Source organism: Thalassophryne amazonica, chromosome 15 (genome assembly GCF_902500255.1).
Source record: "Thalassophryne amazonica chromosome 15, fThaAma1.1, whole genome shotgun sequence".
NCBI classification, from domain to species: Eukaryota; Metazoa; Chordata; class Actinopteri; order Batrachoidiformes; family Batrachoididae; genus Thalassophryne; species Thalassophryne amazonica.
The window spans coordinates 93,071,355-93,093,671 of NC_047117.1; the positions used below are offsets into that span (position 1 = coordinate 93,071,355).

Sequence of the window (22,317 nt, forward strand, 5' to 3'; positions counted from 1 at the left end):
TTGTGCGTCAGTTTTTGTGCTTTCGTTCCCACGTTACTTTATTTTATTCCCATGATGCCTTGTTTCTACTTTAAGAAAAGTGAGAGAGTACTTTGGACTTCTGACCCATTTTATTTTAGTCTGCTCAGGAACTCACGACTTAACTAACACCAACTCGAAGACGTAAACTCTGAAGACACAGAAGATACTGAAAAATCTATTTAAATATGATCATTCTTGTGATAAAATTAATAAACTTGTTTTCAGGCAGTGAGGCATCAACTCAAAAATCCAATGTTGTCCTGAAGTTCTCGTGTCCCTGTCTTGGAGATGTGTGTCATCCCATGAATGTGAACGAGCAAATAATCATAAGCACATAACAAGGCAACTTCAAACTGCATCATAATCATCACTATGGAGACGATATTCAGGGAAAAAAGCAAAAAGGTACAACTATGATTTTACCGGTTTGGGAAAGATGTGGAGGTTTGAGTGAAAAGGACGTGAAGACTCCAGTACTGGAGAACGAACCTGACCTGGACCTTCAAGGGATGCATCCTTGTTGCAAATGAAATCCCTGGAAATTCACAGAGAGGTCAGGGTTCATTTTAGGCTCTGTGACCTACAAAACTAGGTGAAAGCTCCGCACCGTGGAAAATTCTACAGCTAGCCAGGCCCCTGTAGTCGGTGCGGACCAAGGTAGCTTAGCTGCCGTTAGTTCCCTTCCAGCAGATCCCGAGCAGCCGGGAAAGCAGGCCGACTGGGTGACTGTGAGGAGGAAGCGTAGCCCTAAACAGAAGCCCCATGTACACCGCCAACCCGTTCACATTTCTAACCGTTTTTCCCCACTTGGCGACACACCCGCCGAGGATCAAACTCTGGTTATTGGCAACTCTGTTTTGAGAAATGTGAAGTTAGCGACACCAGCAACCATAGTCAATTGTCTTCCGGGGGCCAGAGCAGGCGACATCGAAGGAAATTTGAAACTGCTGACTAAGGCTAAGCGTAAATTTGGTAAGACTGTAATTCACGTCGGCAGTAATGACACCTGGTTACACCAATCGGAGGTCACTAAAATTAACATTGAATCGGTGTGTAACCTTGCAAAAACAATGTCGGACTCTGTAGTTTTCTCTGGGCCCCTCCCCAATCAGACCTGGAGTGACATGTTTAGCCGCATGTTCTCCCTGAATTGCTGGCTGTCTGAGTGGTGTCCAAAAAATGAGGTGGGCTTGATAGATAAATGGCAAAGCTTCTGGGGAAAACCTGGTCTTGTTAGGAGAGACGGCATCCATCCCACTTTGGATGGAGCAGCTCTCATTTCTAGAAATCTGGCCAATTTTCTTAAATCCTCCAAACCGTGACTATCCAGGGTTGGGACCAGGAAGCAGAGTTGTAGTCTTACACACCTCTCTGTAGCTTCTCTCCCCCTGCCATCCCCTCATTACCCCATCCCCGTAGAGACGGTGCCTGCTCCCAGACCACCAATAACCAGCAAAAATCTATTTAAGCATAAAAATTCAAAAAGAAAAAATAATATAGCACCTTCAACTGCACCACAGACTAAAACAGTTAAATGTGGTCTATTAAACATTAGGTCTCTCTCTTCTAAGTCCCTGTTAGTAAATGATATAATAATTGATCAACATATTGATTTATTCTGCCTTACAGAAACCTGATTACAGCAGGATGAATATGTTAATTTAAATGAGTCAAAACCCCGGAGTCACACTAACTGCCAGAACGCTCGTAGCACGGGCCGAGGCAGAGGATTAGCAGCAATCTTCCATTCCAGTTTATTAATTAATCCAAAACCCAGACAGAGCTTTAATTCATTTGAAAGCTTGTCTCTTAGTCTTGTCCATCCAAATTGGAAGTCCCAAAAACCAGTTTTATTTGTTATTATCTATCGTCCTCCTGGTCGTTACTGTGAGTTTATCTGTGAATTTTCAGACCTTTTGTCTGACTTAGTGCTTAGCTCAGATAAGATAATTATAGTGGGCGATTTTAACATCCACACTGATGCTGAGAATGACAGCCTCAACACTGCATTTAATCTATTATTAGACTCTATTGGCTTTGCTCAAAATGTAAATGAGTCCACCCACCACTTTAATCATATCTTAGATCTTGTTCTGACTTATGGTATGGAAATTGAAGACTTAACAGTATTCCCTGAAAACTCCCTTCTGTCTGATCATTTCTTAATAACATTTACATTTACTCTGATGGACTACCCAGCAGTGGGGAATAAGTTTCATTACACTAGAAGTCTTTCAGAAAGCGCTGTAACTAGGTTTAAGGATATGATTCCTTTTTTTATGTTCTCTAATGCCATATACCAACACAGTGTAGAGTAGCTATCTAAACTCTGTGAGTCAGATAGAGTATCTCGTCAATAGTTTTACATCCTCATTGAAGACAACTTTGGATGCTGTAGCTCCTCTGAAAAAGAGAGCCTTAAATCAGAAGTGCTTGACTCCGTGGTATAACTCACAAACTCGCAGCTTAAAGCAGATCACCCGTAAGTTGGAGAGGAAATGGTGTCTCACTAATTTAGAAGATCTTCACTTAGCCTGGAAAAAGAGTCTGTTGCTCTATAAAAAAGCCCTCCGTAAAGCTAGGACATCTTACTACTCATCACTGAAGAAAATAAGAACAACCCCAGGTTTCTGTTCAGCACTGTAGCCAGGCTGACAAAGAGTCAGAGCTCTATTGAGCCGAGTATTCCTTTAACTTTAACTAGTAATGACTTCATGAATTTCTTTGCTAATAAAATTTTAACTATTAGAGAAAAAATTACTCATAACCATCCCAAAGACATATCGTTATCTTTGGCTGCTTTCAGTGATGCCGGTATTTGGTTAGACTCTTTCTCTCCGATTGTTCTGTCTGAGTTATTTTCGTTAGTTACTTCCTCCAAACCATCAACATGTCTATTAGACCCCATTCCTACCAGGCGGCTCAAGGAAGCCCTACCATTAATTAATGCTTCGATCTTAAATATGATCAATCTATCTTTATTAGTTGGCTATGTACCACAGGCTTTTAAGGTGGCAGTAATTAAACCATTACTTAAAAAGCCATCACTTGACGCAGCTATCTTAGCTAATTATAGGCCAATCTCCAACCTTCCTTTTCTCTCAAAAATTCTTGAAAGGGTAGTTGTAAAACAGCTAACTGGTTATCTGCAGAGGAATGGTCTATTTGAAGAGTTTCAGTCAGGGTTTAGAATTCATCATAGTACAGAAACAGCATTAGTGAAGGTTACAAATGATCTTCTTATGGCCTCAGACAGTGGACTCATCTCTGTGCTTGTTCTGTTAGACCTCAGTGCTGCTTTTGATACTGTTGACCATAAAGTTTTATTACAGAGATTAGAGCATGCCATATGTATTAAAGGCACTGCACTGCAGTGGTCTGAATCATATTTATCTAATATATTACAATTTGTTCATGTAAATGGGGAATCTTCTTCACAGACTAAGGTTAATTATGGAGTTCCACAAGGTTCTGTGCTAGGACCAATTTTATTCACTTTATACATGCTTCCCTTAGGCAGTATTATTAGACAGCATTGCTTAAATTTTCATTGTTACGCAGATGATACCCAGCTTTATCTATCCATGAAGCCAGAGGACACACACCAATTAGCTAAACTGCAGGATTGTCTTTCAGACATAAAGACATGGATGACCTCTAATTTCCTGCTTTTAAACTCAGATAAAACTGAAGTTATTGTACTTCAATCAATCAATCAATTTTTTTTTTATATAGCGCCAAATCACAACAAACAGTTGCCCCAAGGCGCTTTATATTGTAAGGCAAGGCCATACAATAATGATGTAAAACCCCAACGGTCAAAACGACCCCCTGTGAGCAAGCACTTGGCTACAGTGGGAAGGAAAAACTCCCTTTTAACAGGAAGAAACCTCCAGCAGAACCAGGCTCAGGGAGGGGCAGTCTTCTGCTGGGACTGGTTGGGGCTGAGGGAGAGAACCAGGAAAAAGATATGCTGTGGAGGGGAGCAGAGATCGATCACTAATGATTAAATGCAGAGTGGTGCATACAGAGCAAAAAGAGAAAGAAACAGTGCATCATGGGAACCCCCCAGCAGTCTACGTCTATAGCAGCATAACTAAGGGATGGTTCAGGGTCACCTGATCCAGCCCTAACTATAAGCTTTAGCAAAAAGGAAAGTTTTAAGCCTAATCTTAAAAGTAGAGAGGGTGTCTGTCTCCCTGATCTGAATTGGGAGCTGGTTCCACAGGAGAGGAGCCTGAAAGCTGAAGGCTCTGCCTCCCATTCTACTCTTACAAACCCTAGGAACTACAAGTAAGCCTGCAGTCTGAGAGCGAAGCGCTCTATTGGGGTGATATGGTACTACGAGGTCCCTAAGATAAGATGGGACCTGATTATTCAAAACCTTATAAGTAAGAAGAAGAATTTTAAATTCTATTCTAGAATTAACAGGAAGCCAATGAAGAGAGGCCAATATGGGTGAGATATGCTCTCTCCTTCTAGTCCCCGTCAGCACTCTAGCTGCAGCATTTTGAATTAACTGAAGGCTTTTTAGGGAACTTTTAGGACAACCTGATAATAATGAATTACAATAGTCCAGCCTAGAGGAAATAAATGCATGAATTAGTTTTTCAGCATCACTCTGAGACAAGACCTTTCTGATTTTAGAGATATTGCGTAAATGCAAAAAAGCAGTCCTACATATTTGTTTAATATGCGCTTTGAATGACATATCCTGATCAAAAATGACTCCAAGATTTCTCACAGTATTACTAGAGGTCAGGGTAATGCCATCCAGAGTAAGGATCTGGTTAGACACCATGTTTCTAAGATTTGTGGGGCCAAGTACAATAACTTCAGTTTTATCTGAGTTTAAAAGCAGGAAATTAGAGGTCATCCATGTCTTTATGTCTGTAAGACAATCCTGCAGTTTAGCTAATTGGTGTGTGTCCTCTGGCTTCATGGATAGATAAAGCTGGGTATCATCTGCGTAACAATGAAAATTTAAGCAATACCGTCTAATAATACTGCCTAAGGGAAGCATATATAAAGTGAATAAAATTGGTCCTAGCACAGAACCTTGTGGAACTCCATAATTAACTTTAGTCTGTGAAGAAGATTCCCCATTTACATGAACAAATTGTAATCTATTAGACAAATATGATTCAAACCACCGCAGCGCAGTGCCTTTAATACCTATGGCATGCTCTAATCTCTGTAATAAAATTTTATGGTCAACAGTATCAAAAGCAGCACTGAGGTCTAACAGAACAAGCACAGAGATGAGTCCACTGTCCGAGGCCATAAGAAGATCATTTGTAACCTTCACTAATGCTGTTTCTGTACTATGATGAATTCTAAAACCTGACTGAAACTCTTCCGTCTATGCCGTCTCTCCTAACAAGACCAGGTTTTCCCCAGAAGCTTTGCCAATTATCTATGAAGCCCACCTCATTTTTTGGACACCACTCAGACAGCCAGCAATTCAAGGAGAACATGCGGCTAAACATGTCACTCCCGGTCTGATTGGGGAGGGGCCCAGAGAAAACAACAGAGTCCGACATTGTTTTTGCAAAGTTACACACCGATTTAATGTTAATTTTAGTGACCTCCGATTGGCGTAACCGGGTGTCATTACTGCCGACGTGAATTACAATCTTACCAAATTTACGCTTAGCCTTAACCAGCAGTTTCAAATTTCCTTCAATGTCGCCTGCTCTGGCCCCCGGAAGACAATTGACTATGGTTGCTGGTGTCGCTAACTTCACATTTCTCAAAACAGAGTCGCCAATAACCAGAGTTTGATCCTCGGCGGGTGTGTCGTCGAGTGGGGAAAAACGGTTAGAGATGTGAACGGGTTGACGGTGTACACAGGGCTTCTGTTTAGGGCTACGCTTCCTCCTCACAGTCACCCAGTCAGCCTGCTTTCCCGGCTGCTCGGGATCTGCCAGGGGGGAACTAACGGCGGCTAAGCTACCTTGGTCCGCACCGACTACAGGGGCCTGGCTAGCTGTAGAATTTTCCACGGTGCGGAGCCGAGTCTCCAATTCGCCCAGCCTGGCCTCCAAAGCTACGAATAAGCTACACTTATTACAAGTACCATTACTGCTAAAGGAGGCCGAGGAATAACTAAACATTTCACACCCAGAGCAGAAAAGTGCGGGAGAGACAGGAGAAGCCGCCATGCTAAATCGGCTAAGAGCTAGTAGCTACGCTAAGCTAGCAGATTCCTAAAAACACGCAAAGTGAATAATGTGTAAATAATTTAGAGGTGATTCAGCAGAATGAGTGCTTTAGTTAAGGCACGTAAAGATTACACTGGGAAACAAATCGTAATCTAGATAACTAGATCAATCTAACTGCGCAGATTAAACAGCTAACAGATACAGAAAAACACCGCTGTGCTCCGGAACAGGAAGTGATACAATACCGCAGTGAGAGCCAACCACCAGTGGCCCCACAAATCTTAGAAACATGGTGTCTAACCAGATCCTTACTCTGGATGGCATTACCCTGACCTCTAGTAATACTGTGAGAAATCTTGGAGTCATTTTTGATCAGGATATGTCATTCAATGCGCATATTAAACAAATATGTAGTACTGCTTTTTTGCATTTGCGCAATATCTCTAAAATTAGAAAGGTCTTGTCTCAGAGTGATGCTGAAAAACTAATTCATGCATTTATTTCCGCTAGGCTGGACTATTGTAATTCATTATTATCAGGTTGTCCTAAAAGTTCCCTGAAAAGCCTTCAGTTAATTCAAAATGCTGCAGCTAGAGTACTAACAGGGACTAGAAGGAGAGAGCATATCTTACCCATATTGGCCTCTCTTCATTGGCTTCCTGTTAATTCTAGAATAGAATTTAAAATTCTTCTTCTTACTTATAAGGTTTTGAATAATCAGGTCCCATCTTATCTTAGGGACCTCATAGTACCATATCACCCCAATAGAGCACATCGATCTCAGACTGCAGGCTTACTTGTAGTTCCTAGGGTTTGTAAGAGTAGAATGGGAGGCAGAGCCTTCAGCTTTCAGGCTCCTCTCCTGTGGAACCAGCTCCCAATTCAGATCAGGGAGACAGACACCCTCTCTACTTTTAAGATTAGGCTTAAAACTTTCCTTTTTGCTAAAGCTTATAGTTAGGATCAGTTCTCTGCTAAAAAAAAAAAACACTAAAGGTCCTGAGGATGATGGGACATTTTTCTCCTCGTGAACTTAAAGGGGGGAAGACGGCAGCCAAATTTAACTCACCACTGAGTCAGAGCGCCGGAGACACGTGGTTGATTCCGTGGTCACTCGGAACGGTGAGTCAACACAAAGATTTTTTACGTCAAACATAACAAAAAACATCTGCAATTAGTTCAGACAATGACAAAAAAAAAAATTAAAGATACCCCAAAGGTTTAATTATAATCAATTAATAAACCCATGATAACTGAATAAATATGAATAAAATCTAATAATTAAGAATATACGAAACAGAGTTTGTAAATTTGGTCAGTTATGAGTGTGCAGTGATTAAACAGAGGTCAGAGGTCAACCGGATCCAGATCGGTCTGCTGATCCATGCATAATTATACTTAATAATATTCCAAATATTTGTGAATTTTTTATCCGTAATTTTAGTGACTTAATTATTTTTCTGGATCTCACTGTTTTCTGGATAAAACACTTAATTACACATTCACATCCAAATGTGTGCACTATTATTTGACGAAATATGATAATCATGATATTAAATATCTCACCACACTAATCTGTGCATGGACACCTCCTCCTCGTGCACGACAACTTTCACATCGTTTCTCTGATATCCATCACTAATCACTCTGTCAGACGTCCTGCTGACAAAAACCTAACCTCCTTTACGGAAGCCATTAATCCACTTTCACATCGTTTATGTGAGAAACCATCATCTGCTCTTTTTCTGGGACATCCATAATCTGGAGACAAGCTCCATGTCCTGATGCATATCTGAAATTGTTTATCATGCAAATGACGGCACGCGGGCAGCTCTGCCCTCTGCTAACGGCCCAGGGTTCCAGACTGCAGCCCCCAGCTGCAGCGTGGACGCTCCCAGACGCCGTCCTCAGCTGCCCCACAGATGGAGGCCAAGGTCATCGGCTTGGTGTCCGGATCGTGCTGTGTCCCCGTGTCCTGGCACTGAGCCTCAGTCCTTTCATTCCGAACCCATGCTTATTGAAGCTGCTGATCCTAGAAGGTGCTGAGATCACACTCACGTGGGCGTGCACAGTGCAGGAGGACGCAGTAAACCTTTAAGGGTGAGGACAGGGCCGCGGAAAAGCTGTGGGACAGAGTCGGGCTCTGACTGTGCAGGCTGACACAACATGGCAGTTAGCATATGGGCTACGGGGTGGCACACTGGCACTGCCAGTCTGGATCCATCAGTGCAGGATTCATATAACTGAGGAGGAGCCTGATGTCAAATGATGTGACACAGACGGTCGTGTATCTGAAGCCTCCTGCAGATTTCCTCATTCTGACCTCACAGAGGTCAACACAACACCAATACCACTAATAATAAGGGTTCAAATCTTCATGTTTTTATTGATTTTTTACATTAAAATAACTATTTAAAATCAGTCTTCATGTATAACAACTGTTAAGGTTGAATTAAGGTTGAAAACAAACTTTAAATCGTGATCTAAATTAAATCAAACACAAAACACCAAATAGTAGAACACAAAAAACTAAGAGGATTTTTTAAAAAGATTTTTATGTAAAAAATAAATAAATAAGTAAATAAATTCTATAAAAATGTTTTAAATGAAAAAAATGCAGTTTTTTTTTTTTTTTTGCTTTGGTGTCATAAAACCAGGAAAATATGTGTTTTATAGATGGTATTGATAAATGGACTGCAAATGGCAAATGGACTGCATTTATATAGTGCTTTTCCATCTGCATCAGACATTCAAAGCGCTTTACAATAATGCCTCATATTCACCCCAGTGTCAGGCTGCTGCCATGCAAGATGCCCACTGCACACCAGGAGCAACTAGGGGATTAAGGACCTTGCCCAAGGGCCCTCAGTGATTTTCTGGTCAGGCTGGGATTTGAACCAAGGATCCTCTGGTCTCAAGCCCAACGTTTAACCACTAGACCATCACCTCCCTTAAAGTCAACGGATGTGTATTGGACATTTTTACTTGCATTGTTAAATACAAATGTAAGATACTATGTGGTAAATCATGAGGGAAGCCACCAAGACACCCATGACAACACATGACAAAGGTCTGTGTGCTGCTGTGTGATTGTAGAACTTCGACAGAGCAACTTTTGTCTGAAAAGATGTGAAATTTCACCTGTACATTGGTCACTGATGATCAGAATAAGCTACAAACGTATCTCACATACACACAAATAAATCAGTTCTTTACACAGTAAATGTTGCAGTATTAACACTGCAGCAAGTGCACATGGTCAAGTGTTAAATCAACTCTATCACAGTGTTAACTGAACTCTATTCAAGTATTAAATCAACAATAATAGAGTAAATTGATGCGATGATAGAGTGGATTTAACACTCTTGTGAATGGAACCATGAGCACTCCCTGTAGCCAGTGTTGATTTAACACCGTAAACTTCACTGTGTATACAGCAAACACACAATAACGACGATAAATGAAGCTGCACTCAGAATGTTGGTGACATCATGACTTCACATGAACTCAGCTGCATGATGATCTGAAGTACAGAAGAGACGTTTGTTGACGAGTGCGAGAGGCACGTGAGACACGTGTGTGTGTGTGTGTGTGTGTGTGTGTGTGTGTGCGTGTGTGTGTGTGTGTGCCCGTGTGCATTCACTCACACACTGTGCACTCATGTAGGGAAGATGTTTAAAAATCATCATGCTAATCTGACAGAATCTGACAGAACAGTCACACAGCAGCAGTTCCTTCAAAATGCCACCTGCAACTCTGCAGCCATCAACACGTGCTGCCGCGCACCGCACTCTGCAGCTTCTGAAGACTTCACCACTGCTCCCACTACGGGCACGCACGGACGTTAATCCATTCTGCAAAGCCAGTCAGCAGTTCATGTTTTCATTACAGCCTTATTTAACCCCAGTGGACAACCAAGAAACCAATCAGCCAACCAGCTGCCTCCAGAAGTCCTTAATTACTCAAATCAAGCATAAACACTGACAATTAGTGGCTGCAGGATTGCTGAAATAAACGCTTCTTCCTAAAGAGGTCTGCTTAATTACGTTCTCCTCAATCTCTTCTTAATTTTAGTATCAAAGTTGATCTGAACACATCTGTCAAGCAGCAATAACACAAATAAATCAATCTTTCATAATCTGCTTCTTTGTCTCACAATCACTTCCCGGACTCCCTGATGAGGCTTCAGCTTGGGATCGATCACGAGTCCTAAACCCAGCGGCAGAGATCTGGATCCCTGGTTATTTAGACACCAGAATCAAAGAAACGTGACCCCCGGATTGAGTGATGCTGGACTTTAATCCCGCTGGATTACCTGTGATATTCTCTTGCTTGGGGATTATTCCTTGCAAGGGTGCAGTTAAACAGTCCTCATGACGCGGCGACACCTGAACAGCCACCTCCACCGGGTGACACACTTTTCGTAGATGCTGATGGTTGGTCCGTGAGTGTGAGGAGGACGTGGAGACGGGTGAGGCGATGGGGGAGGACGGCGGTCTGTCCAAAGATTTGTCCATACAGAGACTCCCGTGGCATTGTCTCCGTTTGTGTTCGATGAAGAGCAGAATGTCTGAGAGCGGGAATCGAGCGTGGCACTGGCCGCAGGTCAGCAGGTCCTGGTCCCCTTTTAGGGGCTCGCCCTGAGCCAGTCCCAGCCTGGGAGAGTCCTGAGAGTCTTCTTCTGGTAAAACACCTGACAGCGGCTCAGCTGGATGGACAGACAAGACAGATTAACATGAGATGCATCACAGAGACTCTCGTGGACAGTCATCCCAAAATCTAATTACCACTGCGCCGAAGCGTGTCCTCTGAGGGATCAAACACAACTATTCTACAACAAGGCAGCACCGTGGTCAGCGGTTAGCACTGCTGCCTCTCCGCAAGAAGGTCCCAGGTTCGACCTGGTCCCTTCTGTGTGGACTATGCATGTTCTCCCCGTGTCCTGGTGGGTTCCCTCCAGGTGCTTGGCGGTGACTCTAAACTGGCCGTAGGAGTGATTGTGTCTGTGTGTGACCCGGCGATGTACTGGCATCCTGTCCAGGATGAACCCCGCTTCTCGCTCTATGATCCCTGGGATAGGCTCCACCCCCTGTGACCCTAACCTGAAATAACCAGGTTTAGAAAATGGATGAAGGAAACGAGGTCACCATAAAAAAGCGCAAACCTGTCAGCGCTTTAGCTCCTCCCCTCTGATGTCATTGATACGTTTCCCTTCAGTAGTTTAAATGTGACCCTTTTTACTGATGAGAGCACAGAGAACGAGCGGTAGTTTCTTCTTGTTTTCTCTGAATCAGAAGGTCCTATTTTTGGATCCTCCATGACTGGCTGAGCTCATTACTCTTAGCATCTTGTGATTGGTCGAGAGAATCACATGAATAACCTGAGGCACAAACACGTGCTGTTCGCCCTAATGGCTGATGATTTGTTCAGCTTTCTGATGGATCAAGAAGCTTAAATGTAATAATTAACAGGAGACCACACAACCAGAACCTGCTTTGGACCAGACAGTCACTCAGTGCAATAAAACGCAAGCAGCAACGCCGGATCGCTAAAGTATTAATAACATCGGTCAGGTCAGGTCAGGTCAGGGAGCACGTCGCAATGCGTTCACCACACCACAGAACTACCACAGGTCCTGAATAGACCCAGTCAGACAGACGTCAGGTCCATGCCCACTTCTCTAAAGTAACCGTCTGTCTGCCACAGCCAGGTGAAATGTGGGCGTGTCCCTTTAAGCACAGACAGTTTCGTGCTTTTCTGTAGAAACTTCAGTGTGAATATGAAGCTGCTGTAGAACAGTTGTTTTGTTTACTTGTTTTCGTGGCCCTTTATGATAAATTAATTTTAAAATGATCTTGAAACTACAAAAAGTCCAAAGCTCCCAACCTGAAGACTCCTTATTCTACCAAAGATCATGAAAAAATCTGTTCATGCTTGATCAGACATCCCACTGATGAACCTAAAAATGAACCCAGTGTCAAAGGTGACAAAAAGTATGTAGTGGGCCATAAAGGTCTGGTTTGTTGGCTGCTGCTGGCCCCTAGGTCACCAGTTTGATACCTCAAAAAGGGAGCAGGAAATATATGGTGCAATACATGCAGAATAGGATTCAAGGAAGGAAGGAAGGAAGGAAGGAAGGAAGGAAGGAAGGAAGGAAGGAAGGAAGGAAGGAAGGAAGGAAGGAAGGAAGGAAGGGTGTGCAGACGACTTTGACATGTTCATCTCTCAGGCAGCAGCCAAACGATTAAGTTTCTTGACCCTCTTTATTGTGCTGCCAATCTCATTTTTTTAATGAACCCAACACCTCCGAGAATCAAAAAATAGATTCTAATTTGAGTTCAAGATGATTGGACCCCATTTTGTTCAAGTGCTGGGATCTCGCGATCCAGAGTTAGACACGGGGGCCTGGATGTGGAGTAGGTCCCTGATGTACAGAGAGACAGCATCTTAAATGAAGAAATCCAACCACACGGTAAACATCGGGCGCCGTGACTGGGACGCGGAGATAAGATGTGATGAGTTCTCGCTGCTGCTTCAACCTTTAATTCTGTGTCGGGTCAGATGGAAAGGTGGTGGGGCAACTATGCAAGATAGGCAGCGTTATCTGAATGTCCAACTACATTAAAGATGAAGGTATTTTACTGCACCTTATCTTAACCAGCTTATACACACACGGGCCAAGCACACAGATTTTCTTCAAACCAAAAAAATCTCAGTTTGATTCCAAACAAGAAGGAATAACTCTGGAAACTGAAATAGAATCATTTCTATTCACACACCAGGCCATGGAGGAATGTGGAGACATTATGAGGCTTTAAATCAAAATGTCACCTTCACCTGTTGTGACTCACTCAGTGAAGAATAATAACTGAAATGTATTATTTTAATTTTAAAAATAAAAAAACAATCATATCTAAAGTGTATGTCCTCCACTTGTATGAACCTGTAGTTTGCACTTAGAGCGCAGAAATAATACTGACTGACAGAGCAGGAGCTTCACATTTGGACCCGTGTGTTTGTGTGTGTGTGTGTGTGTGTGTGTGTGAACCTTTGTGATGTCATAAGGGTCGCTCTCAAAATACTGGGAAATAAATCAAAGGAAAATGTTTTGAGTAAAAACTCTGCCTTTATCCAGGGAGCAGCAAATTTCTGATTCATTGCCTTTGTTTGCTGTTTTCAACAAACAAACAAGGAAAAAGTGCAAATCCCCATATTTAAGAAATTGACTCCACTTGAAAATTAATTACAATAATAATTATTCCTGCAAACTAATTCTTTCTGCTTTAAATATGAAACAAATAATGATTATACAGTATTATTTGGATTTAAAATAAACACATTAACCTGGATGTTACTTTATAACTATAAACTGTAATAAAAGTGTGCAAATATGAATAAAAAAACTATTTTTAATATTTGATCTATTATACTATTTTTGTGAATTCTTCCAACGTCATTGAATATTTTGTTTTATTTCATGCTTCTTTGAATAAAAATCTCACTGGCCTTTACAAGCTTATTAATTATTATTATTATTATTATTATTATTATTATTATGCACAGAGGTTCCTCTGCACGCGCCTCAGAGGGATGAAGTGGATCAAGTTCAAGTTCACGTGTGGTCTGCACGGCACTCCAGTCACACTGCGCCCCCTACCGACGAAGGCTTTAACACTCATCCAGCAAAAACATTGAGCAGGAACCGGTTCGAAATGGAAACAGAACTTGAAAGGGTGGCGAGAGGGAAAACATCAGACGGATCGGAACACGACAAGACGCGCGTCCACACCAAAACGTGCCACCAGTCTGTACGGACAGAGAGCAGGACCCTGTCACGTGACAAATAACGACCGTATAAACACAAAGTCTCGTTTTGCGCTTTGAGCCTCGCATGCACGTGCGTCCGTGCACTCTGTCGGGTTTCTGAGGTATCAAACCTTATCTGTGGCGGAACAGATCAGCTACGATGCCGCGAAACCGATCCATGTCGGTGACGCGCACGCGCTCGGCGCGCTGTGTCCAAACCTGTGTGAAGTCGAAGAAGAACCAAGAGAACGAGACAGAGTCCGCGCGCACCGCAGAACTTTAAGCGATCCGGATGTAACACTTCTTGCTCGCGCCCTCTTGGCGCGTGCGTGTCCTCTAATGGCGATCCGGATCTTGGAGGTTTCACTGCATCACATTAAAGCGGCTCCAAACTTTCAGCTGCAGATCAAAACCTTAAATAACGCGCGCGCATGGCTTGCGTTCCGTAATTTTACTTCAATTTACGCGCACTCCGAGAATGTAGCTGCGTTTTCAGCCACGGAAGTTTCAATACATGCGAGGGGGGAAAAAACATTATCAGGAGGAATGAGTCAAAATAAAGAGTGAAATGAAGTAAAATTTTAAAAAGTAATTAAAAAGTAATTTTTCTTTTCACTTACGCGAAAAGTCCCTTTTGCTCAAGTGCTGCGGTTTGCCCTGTTTGCGGCGAGACATGTCGGTGCAGCTCTTCAGCCGAGTCACATCGGGAAATCCGTTCCTACGAGGTCAGGTCCGAATGAAATGTGCTCATGGTGATATCCGTGAGGCGAAAACCGAAAAGCAGCCGCGACTCACACGGAAGGAGAGGTGCGCGCTGCGCGCCGCGCCGAGCTCCTCATGACTTTTTACGCACACAGACCGACACGGAGAGAGAGACAGGGGTCCACCGGAGCCCCCCTCAGCTGCAAGTTCAAGTGCGGACGTGACGTCCCTCCGAACTTAAACGTCAGGAGACCGACGGGCTGAACGTGGGCAGGGCCAGCGGGAGGGGGACGAGCCACAGCGAAGACCAATGGACACTCATCACGGGCTTTACCTACGGAGGAGAGGAAAACACGACAGACCCCGCGTGGGGAGGGAGGGGGAGAGAGAGAGAGAGAGAGAGAGAGAGAGAGAGAGAGAGAGAGAGAGAGAGAGAGAGAGAGAGAGAGAGAGAGAGAGAGAGAGAGAGGGAGGGGGGGGCATGGGCGTTCGAAGCGGGCTTGATCGATTAATTAATGTTGGCAGAACTGACGAAAAAAGCCAACAAACCACAAAAAATAAATAAATAAATAAATAATTCCCAGCTTTGCTCTTCTTCTTTTATTTCATTATTATGTCATTGTATAAAACAGATGTAACAGAATGATAATAAAAGGAGAAACTACGTGAAATAAACAGCGACAAACTAATACGAACAAAAGTCAGAGTAAAAAAAGGACACAAAAAATATAAAAATGCAATTTAAAACAATTTAAAATAAGTTCAGACTGAAAAGGAGAAGACTCCTGAGAGTTGTAACACTGTATAAAATAGTTTAACTAGTAACTTGAATTGTGGTTTGTTCCTGAGATTGTGTGTATGAGCAGCTCGAAAATAAGAAAAGTAAAAATGATCAATCAATCAATCAATTTTTTTATATAGCGCCAAATCACAACAAACAGTTGCCCCAAGGCGCTTTATATTGTAAGGCAAGGCCATACAATAATTATGTAAAACCCCAACGGTCAAAACGACCCCCTGTGAGCAAGCACTTGGCGACAGTGGGAAGGAAAAAACTCCCTTTTAACAGGAAGAAACCTCCAGCAGAACCAGGCTCAGGGAGGGGCAGTCTTCTGCTGGGACTGGTTGGGGCTGAGGGAGAGAACCAGGAAAAAGACATGCTGTGGAGGGGAGCAGAGATCGATCACTAATGATTAAATGCAGAGTGGTGCATACAGAGCAAAAAGAGAAAGAAACACTCAGTGCATCATGGGAACCCCCCAGCAGTCTAAGTCTATAGCAGCATAACTAAGGGATGGTTCAGGGTCACCTGATCCAACCCTAACTATAAGCTTTAGCAAAAAGGAAAGTTTTAAGCCTAATCTTAAAAGTAGAGAGGGTGTCTGTCTCCCTGATCTGAATTGGGAGCTGGTTCCACAGGAGAGGAGCCTGAAAGCTGAAGGCTCTGCCTCCCATTCTACTCTTACAAACCCTAGGAACTACAAGTAAGCCTGCAGTCTGAGAGCGAAGCGCTCTATTGGGGTGATATGGTACTACGAGGTCCCTAAGATAAGATGGGACCTGATTATTCAAAACCTTATAAGTAAGAAGAAGAATTTTAAATTCTATTCTAGAATTAACAGGAAGCCAATGAAGAGAGGCCAATATGGGTAAGATATGCTCTCTCCTTCTAGTCCCCGTCAGTACTCTAGCTGCAGCATTTTGAATTAACTGAAGGCTTTTCAGGGAACTTTTAGGACAACCTGATAATAATGAATTACAATAGTCCAGCCTAGAGGAAATAAATGCATGAATTAGTTTTTCAGCATCACTCTGAGACAAGACCTTTCTGATTTTAGAGATATTGCGTAAATGCAAAAAAGCAGTCCTACATATTTGTTTAATATGCGCTTTGAATGACATATCCTGATCAAAAATGACTCCAAGATTTCTCACAGTATTACTAGAGGTCAGGGTAATGCCATCCAGAGTAAGGATCTGGTTAGACACCATGTTTCTAAGATTTGTGGGGCCAAGTACAATAACTTCAGTTTTATCTGAGTTTAAAAGCAGGAAATTAGAGGTCATCCATGTGTTTATGCCTGTAAGACAATCCTGCAGTTTAGCTAATTGGTGTGTGTCCTCTGGCTTCATGGATAGATAAAGCTGGGTATCATCTGCGTAACAATGAAAATTTAAGCAATACCGTCTAATAATACTGCCTAAGGGAAGCATGTATAAAGTGAATAAAATTGGTCCTAGCACAGAACCTTGTGGAACTCCATAATTAACCTTATTCTGTGAAGAAGATTCCCCATTTACATGAACAAATTGTAATCTATTAGACAAATATGATTCAAACCACCGCAGCGCAGTGCCTTTAATACCTATGGCATGCTCTAATCTCTGTAATAAAATTTTATGCTCAACAGTATCAAAAGCAGCACTGAGGTCCAACAGAACAAGCACAGAGATGAGTCCACTGTCCGAGTGGACAGTGGACTATGATCATTATAATAACTTTATTGTTGTTTAATTTTGATTTTTTTTTCTCTTATAGACATAACCAAAAGATAACTACTGCTATAATAAGACTGTGTTTTGTGAAATCTCTACAGAGTAAAACTGAGCCATCAGTTCTGCAGTTGCAGAAGAATTCCGAGAGTGAAAATATTCAAACGTTTGGATTCTGAGTCACCCCCCCCCCCCCCCTTTTTTTTAACTCTCCTTGCTCCACCCACAGCTAATTAACTCTAGGCCAAGGAGGAGCTGGAAAACACCATCATTAAAATAATCAGGTGTGAGTAGAGCAGGTGGACATGAAAACATGCAGGACAGATAGTAGAGAAGCTTGAATCTTCGACTGGACTGGGTTACTTGACGCGAGGACGTTTCGCTTCAAATCGCAGAAGCTTCCTCAGCTAAAATTCTTGCTGTGGTAGTCTGACTTCTGTCTTGAGCTCTGTCAAGCTACCCAGTCCAGTCGAAGATTTAAACTTCTCTATATGGAAACCACCTGGACAACTGAGAGCCTTCACAGAAACATGAAGGACAGATGTCCTCTAGGAACAAATTTGAGCAACAACACCTTCCTCACGTCATAAACCAGACATGGTGTCAAATACTTTGCATTGTATTTAAATACAAATACAAATACTTTAAATTTTCAAATTCCAAATACAAATACAAATACTTTGTATTTTTTCAAATACAAATACAAATACTTTATATTTTGAGTATTTCAAATACAAATACTTTCTATTTATTGTGAAAATAGCATGACCAATTACTATTGATAAGTAAAGGATTGAATGTTTTATCACAATTTCACTATTATAATATCACAGGCAATAATCAAACTATCACAATCTATATTCAACATGGTGTCACAGAGATTCCCAAGTTTGAAAAGTATTTGAAAAAGTATTTGTAAAAGTATTTGGAAATACTTGGAATTGGCGAAGTATTTGAAATACAAATACAAATACTTTGAATTCAAAATCAGAAAATACAAGTCCCCCGAAAAATATATTTAAGTATTTTCAAATACAAATACTTTTGTATTTGGCCCCATGTCTGTCATAAACCAAGAAATAAAAAACAGATTAAGTGGAAGTCCATTTTACAAAGCAAAAGAATTAAAAGATGAAACAATCATTGTATTATTTATTGAGTTTTGCAGGTTACTGATGCATATTAGTTATTTCATAATAACTTTACAAACAAAAGGCTGAACAATAAAGAGGAAAAACAGTCTCGATTTTAGCAAAATATCTAAGAGAAAATCTATTATTGATATGAATGTAATGCGTGAATCTGACTGTAGGTGGAGATATCTGAAGCCTTAGATGGAGTTTGGTCATTATCAATTTGGATAAAGGCAACAAGCCAAAAGAAATGCATTTTGCATGCTAGTCCAACAAATAAGACAGCAAATCTTCTTCTTCTTCTTCTTCTTCTTCTTGCTACTCCCATTAGGGGGCACCACAGCAGATCAATCGTTTCCATCTCACCCTGTCCTCTGTATCTTCCTCTGTCTGTCCAACCACCTGCATGTCCTCCCTCAGCACTTCCATAAACCTCCTCTTTGTCTTCCCTCTTCTCCTCCTGCCTGGTGGCTCCATCCTCAGCATCCTTCTCCCTATATACCCTGGGTCCCTCCTCTGCACATGTCCAAATCCTCAATCATAACATTCATAAGAAGTGTATTCATGACTATTCCAGAGTGCCAGCAATGACAAGGATAAGTAAAAATCAGATCTAACCAGTAAAACAACAATAACATTTGTTGATGAGCAAAGGCGGTTCATGAAGTTAAAAGCAGTTCTTCTGTACATTTCAGGATATGAACTAACATTGTTAGACATAAACATGGAACTAGCACTCCATCTACACCTCAAGTCATGAAGGATTCTAAGAGCATCTATAAGTAATTTTAACTGATACTCCGCCAGAAACTTTAAAATTTCTCCACAATACACATAATTAAATATTTCCACAATATGAACTGAACAATTTATTCTTAACAGACACTGAACAAAAATAAAATTTTCTCACTGACATATTACTTCGACCGTACAACAGACCAATTTTATTTTTCATATCTAAGTCATCACACAATTTGTTGTCAATGATATGACCAAGGTACTTATATATATCATCATACTTAAAAAAAAACTCCATTCAAAACAATATTATCATAACTACCATATCCGTGGGTGTCAAACAACATAGGCTTGGAGCTGTTATACAAGATATCATTAACAACACCATACTCCGGACAAATATCCAGGAGCTTTTGAATGTCCTTTGCAGAAGGAGCAAAAACAACAAGATCATCAGCATACAGTGATTTATAATAATATCTCTACAACAACAGGCAGCTGGCACTGTGGTAAGACAAATATTCAAATCATTCATATAAAAATTGAATAACAAAGGTAAGAGGATTCCTCCCTGTCCGATGCCATTACTGACGGTGAAACCCATCGACAGGGAGGAGCCCCATCTAACAAAATAAAGCTGAGTAAAGTACCAAAAAGCAATAATTCTAACAATGTATAACAGAACACCAGCATGAACCAATTTGACTAAAAGTTTCATGTGATTCAAGCGATCAAAGGTCTTTGATGTGTCCAAATATGCCACAAACATTTGAGAGCCATGTTTAACAGAATATTGAATCATTTCTTTCAAGGCATAAACACACATCAGTACCATGTTTAGACTTGAAACTAAGTTGATCCGAGTTTGTACATAAGAATTGTACAACACAGTGTAGTATTCCAGGTTCAATTATTTTATTCATAACATTTGACAGACCAATTAGGAGGTAATTATTCTTGTCACTAACATACACTTGCTTTTTTATCCTTGATTAAAGGAACAGTAACAGTTTCGAAATGTTCTTCAGGCATATATCCATGAATCAACACATAACTAATAAGCAATGACAACAAAACAGAAATATTCATGCCAGCATTCTTCAGATGCTCAAAGGATAAACCATCTCTACCAGAGGCTTTACCAGTACAGGCCGACTATTTATAATGTCACATATCTCAGCAGGAGAAACGATCATACTATTATCAGAACAACATCACCAGTACATCTAACAAATTCACAACAATTATTATTAACTACACTATTAAAAACAGATTCATAGTGGTCTTTCCACATAACAGGTATTTCAACAACGAAATCCTTCACCAATAAATGCATCAAGTTTAACACCAGTGTCACATCTGTAATCTTCTATACAGTTGAGAGATAACTTATTTCAGTCAATTTTTGACCTACGTTCATTGGTACAGACTCCTGAAGAATCAGGCACCAGGTTGACATTATACTTGAACACCAAAGGAAAATGATCAGACAAAATCCAATCATGTAAAATAGACATATTGTGGATGTTAGAGCATCAGCAGTCCATAAAATATGATCCAGCCAGGAGGTGGTGCCCCAAACTGGACTAAAATATGTATAAGAATCAGGAGGTAATTTAAACTTATCGGCAAGAGTGAAACCATTCTCATTACAAAAGTCAACAATGTGTCTCCAAACACTGAAGACAAACTAATATTAGAGTTAAACTCTCCATCAACTGTAATACAAATATTATTAATATCCTGTATGTGAGTATACAATTTTCCTAAACAGTCATTAAACTGTAACATTATCTGCAGATTAATACGATACCTAAACATTCAAAAAGTAGAAGGTTTTATCAAAAACCTGTATACCACACAACCAATCACATGCAAAACCAAAGGCATTTATAGCTGCATCAATGTTATTGTGCCATAAAATTCCAATGTCACCATAAGGACGGCCAGATATAACACTTTGTGCAGCATCAACAGGTGAAACATCCACACCGTAAAAATCTTCAGCAATATATATATATATATATATATATATATATATATATATATATATATATATATATATATATATATATATATATATATATATATATATAATGTCACTGTGGAAACTGGACTCAAATAAGGATATGGAAAAAAAAACAACTTCTGAATGTGACACATTTGGTAGAAATCAGCAGAAGGACCTGACCTCCATATGTCTGTCAAATATGATGCAAAGCTGAAAGCAAAACTTAACATTTTGACTTTTGTCTCCAGTGACCTTTAACCCAATGACTGACCTTTCGTCAGTTTGATCTTGCCTGACCAGTCTCAGAACTCAAATCCATATGTGGACTAAATTTGGTGATCAGCGGAGTAAAAATCAAAATTTTGATCTTTGATTCAATGATCCATTTTCCAAAACGAACCCCTTGAGGTCAAGTCTGGGGTTGATGGTCGCATCCACATATTAAGTTTGGGGAGAATCTGGCAGAGGACCGGGAACAAGTCGGAGAACAAACAGTTCGTGTGCGCTATTAATATGGATGCTTTAAATTTCTTAATGATTTAAATTTTCACACACGGCAGGTTTCACACGACCTTTTTAAGGACTAACAGGTGAGTGTATGAAACACAACACGTGATCAGCAGCCGTGTTCAATGGACATATACTTTGTCTCTATGATATTGTTGTTCAGTAGACATAGACTTTGTCTCTCTTTTTCATATTGTCTTTCAGTGGACATATGCTTTTGTCTCTCTTTTTCATATTGTCTTTCAGTGGACATATACTTTGTCTCTCTTTTTCATATTGTATTTCAGTGGACATATACTTTGTCTCTATGATATTGTTGTTCAGTGGACATATACTTTGTCTCTCTTTTTCATATTGTCTTTCAGTGGACATATGCTTTTGTCTCTCTTTTTCATATTGTCTTTCAGTGGACATATACTTTGTCTCTCTTTTTCATATTGTATTTCAGTGGACATATACTTTGTCTCTATGATATTGTTGTTCAGTGGACATATACTTTGTCTCTCTTTTTCATATTGTTGTTCAGTAGACATAGACTTTGTCTCTCTTTTTCATATTGTCTTTCAGTGGACATATACTTTGTCTCTATGATATTGTCGTTCAGTGGACATATACTTTGTCTCTCTTTTTCATATTGTTGTTCAGTAGACATAGACTTTGTCTCTCTTTTTCATATTGTCTTTCAGTGGACATATGCTTTTGTCTCTCTTTTTCATATTGTCTTTCAGTGGACATATACTTT

The 22,317-nt window shown here is 40.8% G+C and overlaps 1 protein-coding gene across 1 annotated transcript in view; it reads right to left on the reverse strand.

Moving 5' to 3' along the window:
• LOC117525898 (B-cell lymphoma/leukemia 11A-like) overlaps positions 1–14,919 on the reverse strand; it is a 97,566-nt gene extending 82,647 nt beyond the window's left edge. The window contains exons 1-2 of the mRNA XM_034187840.1: positions 14,612–14,919; positions 10,501–10,893 (exon numbers count right to left, since the gene is read on the reverse strand). Coding sequence (XP_034043731.1) covers positions 10,501–10,893; positions 14,612–14,666 — 448 coding nt within the window. The 5' untranslated portion in view covers positions 14,667–14,919. The remainder of the gene's footprint in view (positions 1–10,500; positions 10,894–14,611) is intronic.
• Positions 14,920–22,317: the final 7,398 nt, after the last annotated feature.